The sequence below is a fragment of the Dermacentor silvarum genome, chromosome 1, assembly GCF_013339745.2.
Source record: "Dermacentor silvarum isolate Dsil-2018 chromosome 1, BIME_Dsil_1.4, whole genome shotgun sequence".
NCBI classification, from domain to species: domain Eukaryota; kingdom Metazoa; phylum Arthropoda; class Arachnida; order Ixodida; family Ixodidae; genus Dermacentor; species Dermacentor silvarum.
In genome coordinates, this window is record NC_051154.1 from 97,108,399 (window position 1) to 97,130,308 (window position 21,910).

General features: G+C 46.3%; 1 protein-coding gene across 1 annotated transcript in view; it reads right to left on the reverse strand.

The window, feature by feature from the left end:
* The window catches only part of LOC119433159 (histone-lysine N-methyltransferase EHMT1-like), a 135,626-nt gene that overhangs the window by 44,912 nt on the left and 68,804 nt on the right, over positions 1-21,910 (reverse strand). The window contains exons 13-16 of the mRNA XM_037700298.2: positions 11,046-11,161; positions 8,470-8,508; positions 8,317-8,380; positions 2,345-2,448 (exon numbers count right to left, since the gene is read on the reverse strand). Of these exons, the coding sequence (XP_037556226.1) occupies positions 2,345-2,448; positions 8,317-8,380; positions 8,470-8,508; positions 11,046-11,161 (323 nt within the window). The remainder of the gene's footprint in view (positions 1-2,344; positions 2,449-8,316; positions 8,381-8,469; positions 8,509-11,045; positions 11,162-21,910) is intronic.

Below are 21,910 nucleotides of genomic sequence, written 5' to 3' on the forward strand. Positions count from 1 at the left end.
TTGGGTCACTGACTCACTGGGTATGTGCCACATTTCAATGAACCTCTTGAATGCCAACTTGAATCACTGGGTATATGCCGCTCTTCAATGATAAAGATGCTTGAAAATATCTTCGGTACTGAGCGGAATCGAACCCATGTCGCAATATTCAGACAATCTTGTCAGAATATATATTCAGACACACGCCACACGCAGACTTTGCAGCAGTGGCACTAGATTACGCAGCGTGTCCAGAGGGATGCGTGAGAGAGGATCCTGGCTGCATACATGACAGGTTTTAGCGGTAGCAATACAGCATGTCACTACATTGCTTCAATGCTAATTGCATTAACATCGACATTCATCGCTAGATTGATTCTGCAGGAATTTTTTATTGAGCAGAAGTTATCTGCCCTGTGCATAATTCGCTCGAGAATGTGCACCTTTGCGCAACCACAGCTCTTATACAGCAGATTCATTTGGAACAGTCCTCACTTGCATCTATCTCTCTCCCAAGTGCTGTTCAAAGTGAAATATTCAATATTTAAATAGATATTCAATATTCAAACAAATATTCGACAATTTCGAATATCCGCACACTCCTACTCGGAGCCAAAATCTGACTATGGGAAACGCCATAATGGAGTGATCTGAACCAATTGTGACCACCTTGTATTCATTAATGTGTGTTAGAAACACAACAAACCAGCAATTTTACATTCTGCCCCACTGAAATGAAGCAGCAAGCAGCAGCAGCCTGGAATCAAACACAAAGCCTCGTGCTCAACAACAAAATGTTGCAGCCACTGAGCAACTCAGGTTGGTATTCAGTTATGATCAGATGCGAACAGAATATCTTACTACTACTGAATGTTAGGCTCATAATAATTAGGACCCACATATCCACAGAACAATATCTCCTCCTGTGACACATGAAAGCATATCAAAAAGCCATGTTTATTATTTTAAATTAGCATTCCAGTTGTTTATGAAGTAGCACAGATGGGTTTCAGCTTCAAAAAGCTGTTGTTGTGGGGTGCTGGAAACAACAAATGTGCAGTAAAGCCCACCTTAACTTTTTATTTACACAGTAAGGTCCCTTTCAAGATGAACTCTGTTTGAAGCTGAATTCATGATCTGAACTGAACAAATTGCTAACTTATAACCAAAGTGATCTACCATGAAAAACTGAGAATATGCATGTAAGACTGGAATAATACAGTAAATCTATTTTATCCCTAATTCCAAACCTATTCTTTATGCCCTTCATAACTAGCTCTAGCAGCCAGTAGCGCACCCAGGATCTCTGCCAGGGGGGGGTTGACAGTTTGCCAATACCATCTAAACAGCACTAATTTCAATTTCTTCACGGGAAATTGTCAATAAAATGCGCTTTTTGCGAGTGTGCAGACGATTGCACGTCTTAAATCTTAGTTGCAGTACTCAAATGCGTAAGGAAAGAAAAGGGGTTAAACAAAAGGGGGGGTTAAGTAAGTCGGCCTCAGGGGGGGTTCCAACCCCCGAATCCCCCCCCGTCGGTGCGCCACTGCTAGCAGCAAGCATCCATATTATTACCAAAATCTGTCACAGCAATGGTTAATGAGTGGCACAGAATGAAGCAATAAGAATTGTAACTATACTAACTCAGACAACTCATCGTGCCATGATTATAATCATGCGGATAAACATTCATTAACTTCATATGTTTATGCAAAGAGCCCCTCTTCTGCACCCCTCATTGGGGTGCAGGCTTCTGCACCCCAATGTTTATCATGGATCTTTACCAAGGATTTATCACATCCTCAGACTTTGATAAAATCCTGATTTCCCATTCTAAACAATGCTGAGCCATCTGACACGAATATCATACATTTGGTGAAATACGATTTGCCCTTCACTGGAAGGCTTTAGACACTGCCGTCTAGTTAAGAAGTTTCATCAGTACTCGCGTTACTGAAACTATTGAATGTGCTAGTTTTCACACAGGCTTTGCGGAATATAAAATTTGATTGCCTATCTGTTTTACGTCTGGTAGCACAGGCTAGGTTCTTGAGACATACAGAAAGGGAGACATTCACAACAGTTCAATAAGGACTGAGACAAGCGGTAAAAAAAAAAAAAAAAACGATAATCATTTTGAAAACTCACCCTGTGCATGGCCAGCTTATCTAGTCAAATTGTCGCAAAAACACAGCTCACACCTTAACATCTAATAATAAGATGCTGTGCAAGCTGTGCAGTTTCAGACAATGTCAGTGCCACCAGTTAAGGCCACACATAACTTCCACTAGAATGATTGTGGCCCACATTGCAGCAATTTAGGAGTCTGACAACAGATGTTCCCTATGTATTCAATGCATCTCACCTGAGAAGTTCACGCTCAATACGCAGCTTGCTCTTTAGCAGTTGCCCAAGCATCTGGTTGATGCTCAGCAAGGAGTAGCTTGTGGCTTTGTCATCCTTACAACACTGCAAAAAACAGTGCTCAGTGTTACCTCCAGTAGCTTTGCATACACATAACTGCAATGTGGTAGTTACATACACATACTGCAATGCATACACATAACTGCAATGGTAGTCTGCAAAAGAAGCAGACTACCAACAAGAAATCTACGGTAAAATTAAGGCCACAGATTTAATTTTAACTTTCTCTAGAAGGATTGTGTCCTAGACGCCAGCGATTTTAAAGGCAGATTTTCTCTGCAAGTTCAATGCAACTCACCTGTGGCACACATGCTCAACATGTGCGTTTCATAGGTAAATTGGCATGTTCTGTGGACAAGGATTCAATATGGAAGTCAAAATGTTTTTATTGCGATAGGAATTATATGGACACTCTAGGCAAATTTCGCCGTCGCTGTTATGTTCCGTATAAAGTCCAAGCGCGATAACGTCGCAGCCACATACTATATGCTGTAGGTGAAAGCGAAAGCTTGCAAGGGATAGCAGAGAAGGCTAGTGGCTTCATGCGGCGGTGTCTTCTCGTGCTCAGAAGGGAGGAAGGCAGGGAGAGGCGATTTTATAACTTGCTTAAGAATTTGAGGGGGCAGAGCTTCCGTAACTGTTCCGTTACCATGCCTATAGAAATTAATTAATTTGACTGCTAAGTTTTGTATGCATTGTTAAACATTTATGTTTAAATTCTTCTACTAGCAGCATCATGCACCTTCTGAAATGATGACAGAACTTTAACTATTTGTCAGACGCGCCAATTATTGGTAGAATGGGGATCAGGAAAAAAAAAACTTCCGTCTGGAGGTATCGTCAAAACTAGTCTCCCGTACTCCCAGAACTTTTTCAATAAAAAGACACAAAATTTGCGCTTTGGTCAACTCGGCAACCTAATTTTTAAATGGCAGCAGCAGTGAAGACACAGAAGCTTCTCCCGGGTTGTCAGTTTTCCGATCCGACGTATAGGCTGTATTAATGATGTCTCAAACAATGGTAGATGCTCATGAGTGATTATTTTGATAATTGTGTTCGAGTAATATCCAGTGCAGCTTTATTTTCCCCACTGTGGGTAGCTTTTATTCATCAGTGCTCTGAAAGCGTATGTAAAATAATATGAGCAATCTTTCCCGCGATGTAGGATTTTCAATCACACAAGAGCACGCCATTGATTTCAGACCGAACTTCGACCAAAGCTCTACTATCGCTGTCTAATCTCTTACATTGAAACCATCACCTGTGCACGTGCCCTTATTCAATATTATTCACAGGAACTAAACAAAGCATGTGAAGGCTCCAGCGCCGTTCGAACGCACACTAGTCCACGTTGCTTGCACACAGAAAAGCAGATCAAACGCAATAATCAAGTAGGAGGCGGCTTCTGCATGTTCCCTGGTCGGACCATTGCTTCGCGAGCCTAAAGAATGCAGTAAAAAACAAACCAGGCGTCTGCTGCAAATAATAAAAAAAGCCGCAGTTTCGCCCGAAAGGCGAAACATCGATTGCGATAGCAAATTAGTAGACAGCTACTATACGAAGTAAGGATAATAGTTTTATCGGCCGTATAAACTTGGAAATATTTGCTTGCTAACTAAATTAACAAGCACGGTGTCAGCACGCACAGGCGAACATGAACACATCACACTCGATGACCACGGACACACGCTGTCAAAACGCTGGCGTCAGGTAGAGTGGCAACAGCAGCAAGCGAAGTGACCTTCATGCTGTGTATCCCTTTAACGGAAACTGAGCGACGAGAACACCGCACGCATAAAGGTATGAGCCACCTGCAGATTGCTTTCAAGATTAGGCGCACGCGACCACGCGTGGCTGTGCAAAGTAGGCAGTTGGTGCCGGAGTCAACTCCCCCTCCCTCCCCTGCGCCCATGAGAATGAGCCTCCCTGCACGCATGAGATTGAGCCGCGATCGTCGGTTCCCCAGGCTCATGAAATGCGCAGTTGCTGTCGGAGAACAACGCTGCCCCCCCCCCCCCCCCCGCCTCCCATCGCCACGGCCTTTCACATGACAGAAGACAGCGCCTTTCCTGTCAGCTTCCCTCTCTTGCGCGTGCCAGATGGAGCCGCGATCGCCGGCTCTCCTCGCACGCTTTCACTCGCACATACCGCATAAGGCGCGCAGCGACAGTGTTATCGCTCTTGGACTTTATACGGAACATCACGGCGACGACAGAAATGCACTTGGAGTGTCAATATAATTGCTATCGCAATAAAAACAAATTCTCCCTGGGTACAACAGGAACTTACGTACTCGTTTTCACATTTGCAAAGCTACTGCTTTCCCGCATAGCATGGGCATCGCTATGACTAGTACTGTCGCTAACAAATCTCCATAAGAATTTGTTTGCTTGATCTGACTTGTAAAACTTTGAAACTAGAAACCACGTACATATTTTGCATATATTTTCTTTTTTATTGCGATAGCAATTATATGGACACCTCAACCGGAATTCTGCCGTCGGCGTCGGCGTCGCCGTCGCCGTGAGGTTCTGTATAGATTCCAAGAGTGATAAAATCGTCGCCGCGCGCCATATGCGCGAGCGAAAGCGCGCGGGGGACGCGCGCTATCACGGAGGGCGAACGCACGGCGGAAAGCAAACGCGACCGTCCCGCGAAAGGCCGTTGGGGTATGGGAGGGAAGGAGGCGGCGCTTTGCTCCGGCGCCAGAGGCGTATCTTACCACTCAATCTCCCACGCGAAAGCAAGAAACGGGAAGAGGGGGTAAAGGGGGGGTGGCTGCTTCTCCTCTGCCAACAACTTCTCTGCCCGGCGGTCGCCCGCACCGTCTCTTATCTCCACACGGCTCTGACCTTTGTATGGGCTGTGCATTTGCCGCTCAGTTTCCGTTGAAGCGATAGACCGCGCGAACTTGCGCTTGCTGCCAGCGTTTTGACAGTCGTTGGCTGTGGTCATTCAGTGTGATCTATTCATGTTTCCTTTTGCGCGCTGACACCACGATTGTTAATTCAGTTAGTAAGCGGATGTGTCCAAGTTTATGCAGCCGATAAAACTACTATCCCTACTCCGAATAGCGCTCTACTAATTTGCTATCGCAATCGATGCTTCGCCTTTCGGGCGAAACTGCGACATTTTTTTTACTCAGTGCTTATACGAAAAATAAATTATTACTTTCATTCATGTTCCTTTAGGTGCTGCGGGCTCCTGGACTAAAGAGCCCAGTTCTTCGCACAATTTTTATTTTTATTGCGATAGCAATTATATGGACACTTCAAGCGGATTTCTGCCGTCGGCGTCACCGTGAGGTTCCGTATAAAGACCAAGGGCGATAAAATTGTCGCCGCACGGCATATGCTGTATGTGCCCGCGTCCCTTGCGCGCTGGAGAGCAAACGCAACCATTGCGTGAAAGGCGGTGGGGGGATGGGAGGGAGGGAGGGAGGAGAGGGGGGGGGGGCGATGCTGTGGTGCGGCACTAACGGTGTAAGGGGAACTGACGACTCAGTCTCGCACGCGAAAGGAGGAAAGCAGGAAGGCAGCGCGTGAGGGAGGGGGGGCGGCTTCTACTCTGCCCGCAACTGCGTACTTGTACTTTGCCCTGCTGCAATGGTCGCCCGCACCATATCTTGAAAGCGATCTGCAGACGGCTCATAGCTTTTTATGCGCTGTGCGTTCGCCACTCAGTTTCCGTTGAAGCGATAGACTGCACGAACATTCGCTCGCTGCTGCTGCTGCGCTTGCTTACGCCAGCATTTTGACAGCAGCTGTCTGCATTCATCGAGTAGGATCTATTCATTTTTGCTTCTGCGCGCTGACACCATTTTTGTTAAACAAATTCAGTTAGTAAGCGAATGTGTCCAAGTTTATACAGCCAATAAAACTACTATCCTTACTTCGTATAGCTCTCTACTAATTTGCTATCGCAATGGACGCTTCGCCTTTTAGGCGTAACTGCGACTTTTTTTTTCTGCGTTTACTACTACTGCTACTGCTACTGCTGCTGCTACTACTACTACTACTACTACTACTACTACTACTACTTAGGTGCTTCCTTGAAGTTTTACATAATAGTTCCCAAACATCGCCTAAGCAAGTATTACTGATTTCTTGATCCGAGGGCTTAAAATGGAGTCATGGTTGCTGTGGTGTGAACCAATTAGCAAAACAACAAAATGGTGAATGGCTTGATCGCTTGACCTGGCTTTGTCTAGCCCTACGATGGCAATGGCGATTTAAAGAAGCGTGTCATCGGAGGCTGGGCACATGCCACATTGCAATCATTTAGCAACACTCGCAAAAGAAAATATCTAGGACTGTTTTTCAATAAACATTGTCCATGGCCTAGCCCCTATGCGGAGTTTGTTACTTTGAATTTTCAGAAGTCGCCCCCAACCCCTGTTAATTTCAAGCTATCTGCTAGCCTACAGGTATGGTATAATGCAGCAATTCCTTTCACTTGATTCTATTCCCATCATATCATTCACTCCTCACGTACAGCCAATCATGGTAATAACAGAGGCGGTGCCCACCGGGAACCACTGATAAAGCACAAAAAGGAAAAGAATTGGAATAGATTCGTTACATTACCCCGACCCTGGTCCGCTCAGTTGGCAGAGTAACTGCTCTAGTCTCGCAGTACAAGCTTCTTAAAAGGTCCTTCTGAAGAAACAAAGCTGATTTTCTCTGTAGCATTATAAAATTTGGAGAAAGACACACTTTCCCTTCGTAGCATACCATGCATTTAACAGATTCACATAGAACACATCTGGTTGAATACATATCATACTGCAAAAATTTTATTATACTGTACAGCCATTTGACCTTTCGGCACAGATCTCAACACAGGCAAGAATCTGATTTCGCACAGTGACAAGCACTTTTGGTGCATTGCTGAACGTAGATCTCCACACCCTATGGTTTCAACTTTAAGTGATATAGACAATTAAAATAGTAGAGCCGGCTTCACGTACATCAATAAGGCATTTGGAATAAAAATGACCAAACTAGCTTTGCTATCTTTAAAGGAATGGCTTTCCCTCCGCATATATTGCGGTACATATAAAGCCATGGTATAAAGGGCGTGTAAGGAATACAGTACCATGACCTAGGACGTGCGCAACTAAACTGAAGTTACCTTGAAGCCATCCAGAGGTTTCTTTATTTCTAACGTGCCAAATCACTCTTGCATAACTGAGTCTTGGATCACGTGAAAGATGTTTAAATTACAACAGCGGACTCTGCTCTTCCGATCGTGCAGGGTTGCAAGGAAGGTCTCCACTAAAGAGCAAATTGTGTCTCGGTGGTTCAGTAAGTCTATTACAAATGATTTCTAAAAGAGCACCATCAACATCTATGCTAAAGAATATGCGAATCAGCATTATCTGAGGTTTCTTTTTGATCCGACAGCCTCCATGAGCAAGCTTCGTGCCAAGCTAGTACGAGAAATACAGACCGGGAGGACAAACAGCACAAACAAAACTGCACAGTGGCAGTACACTGGACCCTCCACTGGAGAGAAATGCAACAAGTGAAAACAGCAAATAGGACACCAATGGTATCGGCTATATCCGTGGCTATTGCTACTCGGTTAAATTCCAAAATGATAATGATAGCATGCTTTAGAGGTTATGTTTGCGGTTTTACAACAGTGAGGCAGCTTGAACGAAACGAGGCTTTATTCTCATGCTTACTTTAGTGCACTTTGGCACAGCTGTTCCAGTGGTTAGACAAATTTTAACACATGCCTCCCCCCTCTCCCCCCCTCTCCCCCCCCCCCCCCCTTTTTTTTTCTTCTTTCACAAGACACCTCTGATGGCGGGTGGCTATTGCTGTAATACTGGTTTAGCAAAAAAGTGGAACTGAAAGACAAATAAGGAAAGCTCAGGACTAGCAGCTACTATCAAATTTTACTTACTGCCAATGGTGTGTCACCAAGCTTGTTTGGAGCATCAAACCGAGCCTTGTGGTTCAGCAGCAACCTGAACATACAGAATGTCACAGACTAGGATCAAAGGTCCCCGTCAATGACCACTTGAAACACAATACCAGGTTGAACATAAATACTCACACCACCACATCATAGTTGTCCTGCCTTGCAGCCACGTGCCTTGAAAAGAGAAAGGCAGAGAATGTGCAGTGTCAGATGCTGGAAACTATAAACATTTTGACAGAAATATCTGCATGGTTGGCTTAATTACAAAGTGAATGTTTCCAACCAAAACTGGTCTTTATCCCACCCAACTTTTCAGGACCAACTTGGCCTCTTCCTTGGGGTTTAACAATGGATGACAAGCAGCACAGCTTTACATAATAATAAAAATTAGGGGGTAGATGACAAAGGTGGGCCTTCCTCATTTAAAATGCAAGAGGTTTTCTTTGTCAATCCCCCCCCCCCCCCCCTTTGAGCTTGGCTGGTATTCTAGCCTCAATAGATACCAGGTGTTTCAGCGAACACTTTCAAAAATTTTTAAAGGTTGTCTATGGAAGATAGCACAATTCTAGCTAATGAGGTGGTTTACTCAAAGAGGCGGACCTTACTTGCACAAAAAATTGAAAGGCATTATCGACTAATTAACAACCTTATGGCCCATATTGCAATTTACAAATTGTAGCCATGGGGTTCGCAAGGCGAGTTCACTTGGAACGAATTCTCAGGATGACACTAGTTTCGTGATATTAATTCCCGAACTTTGCAGAGAAATGCATTGGCGTTCCAGTTAACACAATCGAATCTTGTTGATTCGAACACGCTTAATTTGGACTTCTGATTAATTCAAACTGACGCTGTGGTCCCGTCAAAGTTATGTGTATTCCAATGGGCGAAAACGCTCGGTAATTCGAACGCGAAAGCATTTGCGACGGTTAATTCAAACATAACCGCGCACCGACAATGTTCTCAGCAGCACGCCAAACACGTGGTGGCGCCTCGGACCGGCATTGCTCCGACACCGCCATAAAGCAAAAGCTTAGGAGAGACCCCTCAACGGCGTGCGGAGAAATAAAAAAGAAGGAAAAAAATAACGCGGCGAAAATTTCACTCTCTCAAATGGTAAGGTCACCGTTTCTGCGTTGCGCCGGAACAAGCGTGTACGTGCCAACGTCTCGGCCAACGCTGCAGCTGTGGTGCAGAGGGAAGCAACGCGGAGGCCCAGTCCGGCCAACGAAACTGCCCACGCAGGCCAACGCTCGCTTCAACGACAGAAAACGAAACTTCGGGGAGCGAGCTAAGCTGGTGCCGGGCCGGCGGGAGCGGCGGCGCCGGCACGGCGGGGGGCGCGCACAGAGACAGTCGAAGTTGAGGGAGCTACGAGAGAGTTGAGAGGGAGGGCGAGGGGAGCCACCGAAGCGATGGGGTTGCCGAGGCCAAATGCGCTTCCCTACCGCCCTCCTCCCTCACCTTCGACGGTGTCCGCACGTGCGCGTCGCCCCGCTCCCCGAAGTTTCATTCACTGCAGTTATCGGGATGCGAGACAGACAGAGAGAGAGAGTGGTTGTGAAGAGGAAGAGGCGCTATCGAGATGCGAGCGTTGGCCGGCGTGGGCAGTTTCATGGCCCTCGCTCGCTATGTGCTTGCACGCCACGATATTTCACGACTCGCACCGTTCATATGTAGCGCTATGGTGCACAAATACGTCAAAAGTAAGTCCTTCTTTTAATTCGACTTCTTTTAATTTGAACAAATTTTCGGGCCCCTTCGAGTTCGAATTATCGAGATTTGACTGTATTGTGCTTTAACCCTTTAACTGGCATGATACGAAAGACTTGGCCAAGCATTTTTATTGCTTTATTTCTTTTTCATATTCCACAGACACATACGAAATGTAATATGAAATGGTTTCTTCAGTAAATCAGCGCGATGCAGTAGGCCAAAAATATTCTTAAGCTGCCGGTCAAAGGTAATGTACAAGACTGGTGTTTGGTACTTGCTTTGACAAGGTGAATGTGTGTTCTTCGGATGTACCATTATGCAAATAAAAGATAAGTGCTTGCTTAAACAAACAAACAAAATTTCTCAATGGTGAGAATACGACCAACACGTGCGCTAAGAAGAGAACTACTAAGTCTGCCCGTTCCTTCACCAAAACCTATGTTGCTGCTCACGATAAACATTTTTGTGAGTACCACTAGCTGTTGAACTAATATTTGAATTTATCTAGTTTTTGAAGATGTTTTTGTTAGGACGACAATTTTTTTGGGCTGCCAGTTAAAGGGTTAATGCATAAAACTATGTTTTGTTAAGAAAGAAACTACTGCAATGCCAATGCATTTTTGGGAAATACTTTAAAACTGGTGTCATCCTGAAAAATTCATTCTAAGGAGGCCTTGCAATGTGGGCCAAAATGTAAATGGTTAAAACCTTATTAGTAAATTTATGTTAATTAGTCGATTAGCAATTTTAATTTTTTGTGCAAGCTAGTCGACCAGCCCATGAACTAGAATCGTGTTATCTGCCACAGGAAACCTTTAGGAATTTTTTAAGTGTTCGCTGAAACATCCTGTTCTCTGCTCGATACTCAATTTTTTTCAAGTTACCTCTGAAACTGACTATAGAAATCACAAGGTGATACGATAGTCATTTTAACTTCTCTAGCCAAAATTTTCACAATCCATATAATGTAGCATCAGAGTGGTACAATAACTAACAGAGGGGTGTCACCACGCTCATTGCTGGCATTGGGATCACAGCCGCGCTCCAGGTACATCCACGAAATCTCCACATTGCCTGAGAAGGCAGACCAGTGTAGTGCTGTGTTTTCCTCCTGATCAAGGGGCGAAAAGAAATTTTCTGATCACCACAAGTACAAAATAACTTTGCTGCTTCTGAAACAATGAACTCAAGTCTAGATACTACATGTACACATGGAAGTGTATAATTCCCACAGCAAGAACATTTAGAACACAAAAACTAATGCAATGTCTAACAGCCTTAAGTGAACAAAGCATAACAGGTCCACAGCAGTTGCAAGTTGAATCAGTAAATTATTATAATCGGACAAACAGCAATACATAAATACAAACAGAACAGACAAACAGAAATAAATAAATAAATAAAAATACCAGAAAAGGGGCAGATGAACTTCATCTTCTCGTATCATGTAGCAAATTATTTGACTGATTAATTAACATTCAATACAGTTGGTAAGAGAAAACGGTAAATTGAGTAACAGTGGGTAAACAAGAGATGTTTCAGCCTGGAGCCCACGTTTCACCAAACGGCCGTGCCTTTGTCCTGATTTAAATGTTAGCTCCAAACTGAGGCTTCCCTTCTTCATCCACTGTTAGTCAGTATCACTGATAGTATTACTAGTTTAAAAAAGATAGTTGAACTTTGTTTCAACTTTGATGAAGCTTGATTGTGAAGCAATCTTCAAAAATGTCTTTAAAGATACTTCCATAGCACAACATGAATTGTTCCCTCAGTTTAGTGAAATAGTGCATATTCTTGTGCAAGGCTCACATCCATGTAAGGGCTGCATCTATAAATTTCAGACTAAATATTTAAGACATTTTAAATATTATTCGTGCATTGGCTGCATTGCCTACTCCCTATTCTGCGCTATTTCTGTACGATATCGTTGCAGTGCACTGGGGCACACCTTGCAGCTTATCGGCCTTCTCTTGGGTCCTGTTCTTGCTCCTACAGTTGATAGTCTGTTAGAAGAAGGCTTGCCAACTGTATCGTGATCTGATAGTACGCATACCAGCGCAACCCACGTCATTATTTCTACTCGGCACGAGCCGTGCCCTTTCTCTTTACTTTTCCTTCTTTGCTCTTGGCGTGTCTTTATAAGCAAGTGCAATAAAGGACGCAAGCAGTTTTTCGCCCTTCACCATGTCGGCCTGGTCGATGCTTCGCACACGCCCGTAACGCACGGAACGTTACATGGTGTCAGAAGTGGCCGCCCGGTGCAACACTATCCAGTGGGAGCAGAACCTCGGGCGCACCCAGGAACAGACATGGATGTGCTGAAGCCACCGGGACCACTACTCATGACAGGTGATAGGGGCAAGAATTGGCAACGGTTTAAGCAGATGCTGGAGCTCTACTTCACGGTAAGAAAGCCGCATGACAAACCCTTGAGCAAGGCAGCGAAGACAGCAGTATTACTGAGCTTAGCAGGGGAGGACGCATTAGAAGTTTTCAACAACTTATCCTTCAGCGAAGGTTAAAGCAAAGAAGACTACGAGACCGTCGTAGTCAAGTTTGACGCATACTGGGCTGCTCAAACAAACGAAGTCTACGAGCGGTATCTGTTCCGGAAGCGGATGCAAACAGCGGGGGAGAGTTTTGAACAGTTCGCAGGAGACGTGAGGATGCAAGCCCGATCGTGCAATTTCGGAGAGCTAACAGACTCCATGACTCGCGACCACATTGTGATCAGCATTATCAATGACAGCCTCCGGGTCAAACTCCTGCAAGACAACGAGCTCACGGTGGCCAAAGCCGAAAAAACATGCAAGGCATCAGAGGCAGCTGCTTTGCAATGCGAAGCATGGGTGGATAAAGTAAACCAAGTAGATCCAGTCAATGTCGCTCGGATCTCAACCAAGCATCCAAAAATGTTCAAATGGTCACGTTGTGGCAGAGAACACAGGCCATGCGACTGCCCAGCTTATGGCAAAACTTGCAGAATCTGTAACGCAAGGAATCACTTTGCTGTTTGCTGCAGAAGAGCGGCGCGCGTAGATGAGCTCCAAGATGAGATGACGGTGATGGCAACAACTTTGAAATTTTAGATGTGTGTACCGGTAACATACGGAATGAACGAGATTGGATGGTGATAGCGAGCCTTGGCGGCGACGAACTCAAATTCAAAGTCAACACGGGATCTCAAGCTAACCTCATACCGTATTCAGCCTACAGGAAGCTGCGGCCAATGCCACCTGTCAAACGCAGCAACACCACTTTGCGGTCATACGATGGGGCCATCATCAAACACCTAGGCGTCATCAGCCAAGAAGCAATTATCGGTAACAGACGCCAGACTTGGACTTCTTCGTCTCCAAGAAAGGAAGACAGGCACTGCTCGGGCTCACGTAAATGAGCCCGAGCAGTGCCTGTAAATGAGCACTCTACGTAAATCTACGTAAATGAGCACCTCTGCCCTGCTCTGAAGCGCCTGCTTGGCATGGCGGTGAAGCGCAAGCATGAGAAGCACTGGAAATCCGTTTGGTCTTTCAATGGGAAAATATTCGCACGGAAGTCTGACGATTCCGGTACCATAGAGATCGCCCGTGAAGTTGACCTTGAAAAAATTATCTAATAGAAGCTTTCAGCGTTTCACAGCTACCAAAGTAAAACAATCAAAATGAACTATCATAATTTCGCTCTACCACATTCTGTTCCCCCACAGACTAAGTTAGATAACTCTGTTTTGCACTTAAATGCACGCTCCGCAATTGGAAAGAAAGATGAAATCACATGTTTCATTAACCAGTTCTTGTTTAAGTTCAACATAATCATGATAACTGAGACTTGGTACTACGATGGCTGTGATATGCTTTATCTTGACGGTTATACACCTTTTTTTATTAATCGTCAAAATCGACGAGGTGGTGGTGTTTGTATCCTTGTGAAAGATTGTCGGACATATGAGCTTTTATCTGAATTTTCTTTAATTACTGATGACTTTGAATTTTTAGTACTTAAAAGTGACATCGAAATTATAGCTGTGGTATACCGCCCTCCAGCTGGCGACATCATGAAATTTCTGAATTTGTTTGAGTCTTTTTTGGAATATATATGTGCAAGTAAATTTCGTCTTGTATGCGGAGGTGATTTCAACCTTAACATTTTGGAAGACACTCCAAGAGCATGCGATTTTATGTCATGCCTTCAATGGTTTCACAAATGTAATATCAATGCCAACTCTTATCACAGTATCGAGTTCATCGCTATTGGACCTACTGATTACAAATGCTGACACAGTTGTTTCTAACGCGGGTACTATTTCATCTGATATAAGCAATCATTGTCCAGTGTTCATGCAATACAGTTCTTTACAAATGCAACAGAAATATCAGCATGAGACTATCATAGTTCAGCATATCTCTGATGAGGCATTGCAGGCTTTCAAGCATGCTATTAGTATACATGACTGGTCTTTCGTTTATGCTATAAGAAACGTTCATGAAGCGTACCTAAAGTTTATAGAAACGTTTACAAATATCTATCTGTCTCATTTTCCTTTTAGAGGGTTTAAACCATCAAAGAAAATAAGAAAACCTTGGGTCACACGTGCTCTTAGGCATATGATAAACAAGAAAAATAAGCTATTTCATGCGTTCTTGCGATCTCGGGTGGAGGGTTTATTGAAGGAATATAAAGCACTTAAAAATAAACTTAACAGTGAGCTTCGAAAACCAAAGATAGCGTATTACGAAAACTTGTTTTCTAGTATCAGTGCTAGAAACCCAGATACTACTTGGAAAGCTATAAACAGTGTTCTGGGACGCAGCAAGAAAGACCTCATGCCAGTTGAAATTACAGTGGACAATCGCGTATTGACCGGTGTAAACATTGCCAATTGTTTCAACAAACATTTCACGTGAAATGTTTGTTGAAACAATTCCATGAAGCGCCAAGGAACCCCCCGCCCCCCAAATTAAAATGTCCTGATTAACCAAATGTCCAATTATCCAGGGTATCAAGAAAACAACAAGTGAATGCTTACTACGTCAACATGCTTTTATTTACTGAATCAATCAGCAAGTCTTGCTTGTATTTCGCACAAGAGCAGTGCAGAAGCTGAAATTCTCATCTCATGCCTGATTAGAGATAGCAGCGGCAAAGGCCTCGCGATATCCTTCGCAGAGCGGCCGCGGCGCGGGTCTTAATCTGAGGCACTTTTCACTACCGCACGCACATCTCGATTATTTTTTCGCTAGTGAGCTGGTCTCCAACAAATTGTCCGTCCATCACGATGTAGCCGGTGCTCTTCATCTTCGACAGCTTTGCACTGAGTCAAAGCGAAACTACTGTTTGCCGCAACCGCTGCAGACGAAACCGCGGCCGTTATCGACGTGATCATGGACGGCGACCTTGTGGTTCAAAAGGCAGACGGCCGATGCACGCACCAAGTCAAAACGAAATTTTTTGTTTGCTGCAACAGGTGCACATGCAACCGCAGTCGCTATCGACGTGATCATGGATGGCGACCGTACGCAGCCGACACGCGCACAGAGTCAAAACGAAACTACTGTTTGTTGTAACCGCTGCGGACGAAACTGGTGGCTATCGACACGACCATAGATGGCGACTACGCACTTGTGAAGGCACGTGGCTAACCGACAACGCGGTGTTACGCGCGGCGAATAACGGAAGAATAAAGGCTTTGAGAGCACAATTAGACACGAAGCGTTCCAGTATTGCTGCTAGTCACCTATCACGTACGATTGCCACTGAGGACCCTAGCGATGCGGACTGCGCCGCTTCGTTTTTGGACGCTAGCGCCGTTTTTGCTCTTTTGCGGCGCTTTTGCGGTGCTCCGCACATTTACTTATTTTTTATTCTGCCGACGTATAGACCTTTTCGCTATTTACAAACATACGCCCCGGACGGCTTCCGGTTTGGCTCAATGACGTAGTCCACTAAATATAGCAAGCAAGAAAGGCAATGGTGGTGATATAGATTAGCAGGAGTGTGTGATGATGTAGATTAACAGGAGTGATTAGCACATTAGACTGATAAGGCCCGTGACCGGAAGTTTCTAGGGTGCCGTACTATCGCTGCTGTTATCGCGCGAGTCCGTCCGCACGCAATCGGCTCCTACCCTGTCTACAAACGGGAGAAATGCGCATGGTGCTAAGTTATGGCCTCCGAGATTCAAGTGCGAAAGCTTAGGCACGCTGCCCATGGCTGCCCGTTTTCGGAGGTTGCGTGACTACAAGCTGGTTGCGGATTTATTGCGCAGTTCGCGCGTTGCCGTTACGCACTGTGATGTGCTTTTTGATATTCGGGCAGGCATGGGTAATGAGGTTGTGTGGATCGAGCGCACCTCATGTTCACCGTTTTAGCCACTTGGCGAGCGCGGGATCACGGAAAATTTATCAGTGGCTTGCGGAACCCCGAGCAGGGGCCTGCGGAACCCACTTTGAGAACCCATGCGCTGGAGTGACAAGGCACAGCAATAGCAGCGTGCGAATTGACCTTTGTGCCGTCTCTCGCTTCACCGCGCTAATTAAATTACCGAGCACGGTGTCACACGCACGCACAGGTACACATGAGCACATCTCGCTCGATGACTGCGGAAACTCGGTGTCAACACGCTGGAGTGACAAGGCGCGGCAATAGCAGCGCGCGAATTGACCTTCATGCTGTCTCTCGCTTCACCGCAAATTAAATGCCGAAAGCACAGCGCACACGACTCTACCGGCGCTAGTTGCACTTTGCCCACATCACAGATCTTTGAAGATGAGGCCCGCACAAGCGCTCACTTTGTGCACGTCGCAGATTGCTTTCAAGATAGCGCCCAAGCGGCCGCACCGCAGCCACTGTTGTCAACAAGATGCTAACGTCTCGTCGTCTGGAGAAAATGACCATCCGCTAGACCCACTGACTCCGGCGACTGCTTTGAAAGTAATGGATCCTTTTCACCTCATCAGAAAAGTTATCAGAACCCACGACAATGACATTGCGATGGCTCTTTTAACGGACTGTGAGACTCGCATAACGCCTTTGCTTGCCGTGAAGCATAAGAAATCAAGGCTGACCGACTTCTGGAAATAAAACTTCCGGTAAGTGCAAGCTTGCCAAGCTTGCTGACTTTTTCATAAATATTGTCTCGCGCCTTAAACTGTACCACTCTCGGCCCGGGCCCCAATTGCACCGGGACGGTGCTTCTGCCACCGGCAGGCAATGTCACAAGCGGCGATTCTGTGGTCGGTGCTTAGACGATGACGACGGCGTGGCTTCTCTGGTGTGCACGTGCTCTCCTGAACCATTGCTGTAGCGTTGTGCGCCTTATCTTGTAAATATATCCATTGTATATATAATCTCCCCGTAACAATATGCAGTGAAACTGTGATACAGTTAAACCTGGATATAACGAAATTGACAAATTCCTGAAAAACTTCGTTATAAAGAGGATTTCGTTATATGCAGGTTCGCCACGAGAATCCGAAAAAGAAACTCTTACCGTATGTACTATCGCTCAATATTTACTCCCAATACACTAAAGTTGCGATGAACAAAAAGTCCCAGTTTCGCCCGAAAGGCGAAGCATCGATTGCGACAGCATATTATCAGACAGCTATACGAAGTAAGGATAGTACAGCCAAACCTCGTTAATACGTACCCGCTTAATGCGCAATTTTGGTTTAAACGTAGTCGCGAAGATTCCCCCACCCAGCCCCCATTGAACCCCATGTATTGGCTGACCGCTTAAGCCGTAGTTGCTCATTGCCCACCAAACGGTTAGTGCGTACTATTTTTCTTGTTGTACACGCACAGGCACAAAATCGGCAAAATCTTATGTGCGCAGACGTTCGATTCTCAAGTTGTGACGCCCAGACGACAGTCGCCAGCGATAATGAACTTACAACATGGCCACCATGACATACTTCCAGCTCGTACAGCTGTTGCTGAATGCCGTGCACAAAAGCATGGCCTTCGAGATAAGTTTCCGGTAACGCGGAGAAGCTGCTGGTACGGGGTGCGAGTTCGCTGTCGCCGTCGAAGTAGTAACCGCGCAGAAGCACATTTTATTGCGAAGCGCATTTCTGCCGTCACCGTGGACATCGCTTTGAGGTTGCTTGTATAAAGTCCAAACACGGCAACATCGTCGCCACGCGCCGTACGCTGTGTGCGTGAGTGAAAGCTCGCGGGGGTCAGGCGACTCAATCTCGCGCGCACGAGGGAGAAAGGGGGGGGGGGGGGAAGCGCGCTTCAGCGCTAGGCACGGCGGGGGAGGGGAGAAAGGAGGTGGAAAAAGTGTGCACCCGCGCGGGCTGATCTTCAAAGCAAACTGCAGACAAGGTCAATATCTTGCGTTTCTTTGTCAAAGCACTCATCCTTGGACTGTCACACCAGTTACTGGATGCGTGGACGCGTGTCGTTTCGCACAAGCGCGAGGCGTCGGAAACGAAGAGCGAGCGATGGCGTCGTAGCGTTGTATAGTGTCACCTAGTGTCAGGTTAGTGAAGTGAAGCGCAGCGACTTGCGCAGTAATGGTGCATCCAGACGAAGGACCGAATCCGGATTTTTAGCGGACGCGGACGACTATGCCACGGACCATCCGGCTGCAGGCGCATCCACACGGCGGACGAAGCCCTAGCAGACGACAGCGCCACCGAGCCGGATTACTCTCGACCGCAGCCTCTGCGCTGGCTAACAGCAGATTGGTTTGAGAGTTTCTTCCTACAAAATGTCGGCCAGCAAAAAGCGACGTTTGGCCGCGATGGCTGTTGTTCTGTTCGAGATTGACGAGGACTTTGATTTGTTTCCACGAAAACGGCGTTGTTGGCGGAAAGACTGGATGGGAAGGAAATAATTGGGGGTCCAAAACCTGCTCTACGAAGGGCTCCTGAAGAGTGACCTCGACGAATACCGGAGGCTGCTTCGTGTAAGCAGAGAGAAGTTTCTGCAACTGGCTTTCGCGCGTGGGGCCCCGCATACGAAGGGAGGATACCGTCATGCGCCGTTCTATATCAGCGGAAACCACGGTGTAAGAAATATACTCTTACACCGTGCTGCAGGTCACACTGCGGTACCTTGCTTCAAGTAAGTATCACACGTTTCCAAGTTATTACAGAGATCGCCGTGGTAAATGTATATCAGTTGAAAACTGAGCTTGGTGCTGATCGAAGGCCGCTACACAAGTGTCTTTAAGTGCGTTCGTGTGGTAGTGTACAAGCTCAATCGCGCCCGAAATATTCAACGCAGATCCAGAGGGTTCACGTGGAAGGGGTATCACGAGTGCGCACAAGTTTTGTATGGCCTTGCTGTCGGCACCGACTTTCTGCATAAACATGCATAAGATAATATTGATCTCTTTACACTTAACTACACCACTGAGTGTGATTGGTTTTCGCTGCTACTCTATTCATTTACTGCTCTGAAACAACCAGATATCAGATGTAGTTGTACACATCCTACTTTTTTGTAGTCTGCTAACGAGCAGTTGACTGAGATTTTTTTTTTTTTTTGCAGGAGAGTCACTATTCCCTGATTGTGACGGTGTCCGCATAATCTGCACGGCTGAGGTCCCACAAAGTGGGAAACGCTTCCACGATGTGGTTGAAATAAAAGGCGGCATCATCGCACAAATTCATTGTTCATACCAGGAGCTATGAAAGACTGAAACCAGGCGCCAGCAAACCAAGTGTACTGATGCTGACTGCAATGCGGCTGTCCTCGAGCAGGAGAGAAGTGTACTGGTTGCCAGACACTGCGTGTTTAAAAGTTAAAGCGGCGCCTTTACCCCGCCAGAATCCGGATGTGAAAAACGGCTTGACGTTATCCGTCCGCGCGGCTCCCAGACGAGGCGCGGACGAGGCAAATCGCTGATGTGAGGTCACGTGACGCGCCGTCCGGCCCTGCAAATCCGGATTCGGTCCTTCGTCTGGATGCACCATAACCAAAGAGTGGTGCTGCCAGCGCTTTGAAAAAAAAAATTTTTTCCTTCGGCAACATGATTCAGCAACAGGAAAAGAAGAGTGCCGGCTTGGCAGGCTAGGCCAGCTGCAGCAAGCGGCGTGATCAGGTTTGAATGAAGGGAGGGGGAAAGGTCACGCCCGCGGCGGCAAGATCGCCGGGTTGAGGGATGCAGGCCCACTTCACGCACATGCGCTCGCTCTTGCCTCACAGTCGCTGTGAATTCAAGGACGCCAAGCGCAACGCCGCCGCTTCGCATTCCGTCGCAGCGGAGAAGGTGCTTCCAGTTCCTGCTTGCGCAAAAATGACAAAATTTGGGGCGAAATCTCTAGGTTGTCGGCGGGAAAATTTTTTATTTCGAGGGGGTCTCTCGCTGCCACTTCGTTACGTAGAGGTCTAAATACATGTGCTTCTATGGAGTAACGGCGGGGAATAGAAAAACTTCATTATATCCAGGAATTCGTTATATGGAGGTTCGTTATAAGCAGGTTAAACTGTAATTCCAACCGCTTCATTGCGACGATGCATGTGTCGCAAAATGAGTTTAGCGATCGGCCAGGCACGCGCGTTGGGTCAGGCGTCAGCCGCAATGTACGAAAAATGCTCCAACAGCAGCGCGAAATGCATTCTCTCGTGAAGTTGACACTTTATCAACTGCCTTCGGTACATCTCAACCTTTGCCCCCACGCCATCGCGAAGATTTCCTGGATGATGGTTTTGGTTTCGTTCACGGCTTTGCCGTTTGGCGTACGTATATACATACCAATCTCGCACCAACGAAGTTCCGCCACAACGAAATTTTGCACGTGTCCTGGAATTTCGTTCTAGCGGGGCTCGACTGTATTCAGTCTTTGCAAACCCCTACTTAAAACATGAAAGCGGTTCTCCAGAAAACAGATTGAGCACGTGGATTGTAGAGAAGGGGCCATGCACAGAGGCTCACATTGACCATTGCCACAATTCTCATCAGCAAACTGGGCTTCACACAGAGAAGTCTCCTCTTTTCTGAATGTTACTACAAGCCTGGCTCCCCTCTGCTGCACCACTTCTGACATCCTGTGCATTTGGCATTGTAGTGACAAATTACAGTCAACGTCCAATTTTTCAGACTTTCTAGGGGTCGTGAAAACGTCTGAAAAATCAGGCAGTCCAAAAAAAATGAGTGCATGCCTTTTACTGCCCCCAAGGGCTCAAATTGCCACAGGCACGTCCGAAATATCTCTTAAGTCCTGCCAGTACACTTATTAGGTGTATCAGTGCTCATACTGTGATAGACGGCGGGTGCCCGCGGGTATAATTAAGGAAAACATACCGTGTCCCGTGACAATTGCCCCTTCCCACTCTTGATGTGCTTCACCGCAATACTTCACGCATGCTTCACTGCGTAACAGTGCTGTATTGAGGCGAAGCTGACTTTCGGGAACCGGTATTAGGCAACGCACCGTGCTTTCCGCTCTTTCAAGACATTGGCGAGGAATGCAAAGGCGGAGTCGGCGCCATTGCTAACAGCGGCGAATTGTTTCAATGAAAAACACGGCATCGAATAGAAATAAGCTTGGTAGCGAACGTCGAAGTAGCTAGGCTTATCGTTGCCGCGATGGTGGCCACGGCTGCCAGCGGATCTACGTGCAGGAGCGCCAGTCCGAGGAGGCGAAATAATCAAAATGGCGGCAGTAGTGGTTACGATTAATGCCGTTTCGGACCTGCAGTCCTGGCAGAAAGTCCGGAAAATCGGATGGCGAAAGCTTTTGTGGCCGAAATTTCAGACGCTTTTTACATGGACTCTATGGGGTACGTGGCGGTGCCGCAAAAGCGTCCGAGTTATCGGGCAGGTCCGAAAAATTGGGCGTCCGGAAAATCGGTCATTGACTGTAATGCCACATCGCAAGCACAGACAGCACCACCAATCAATAGA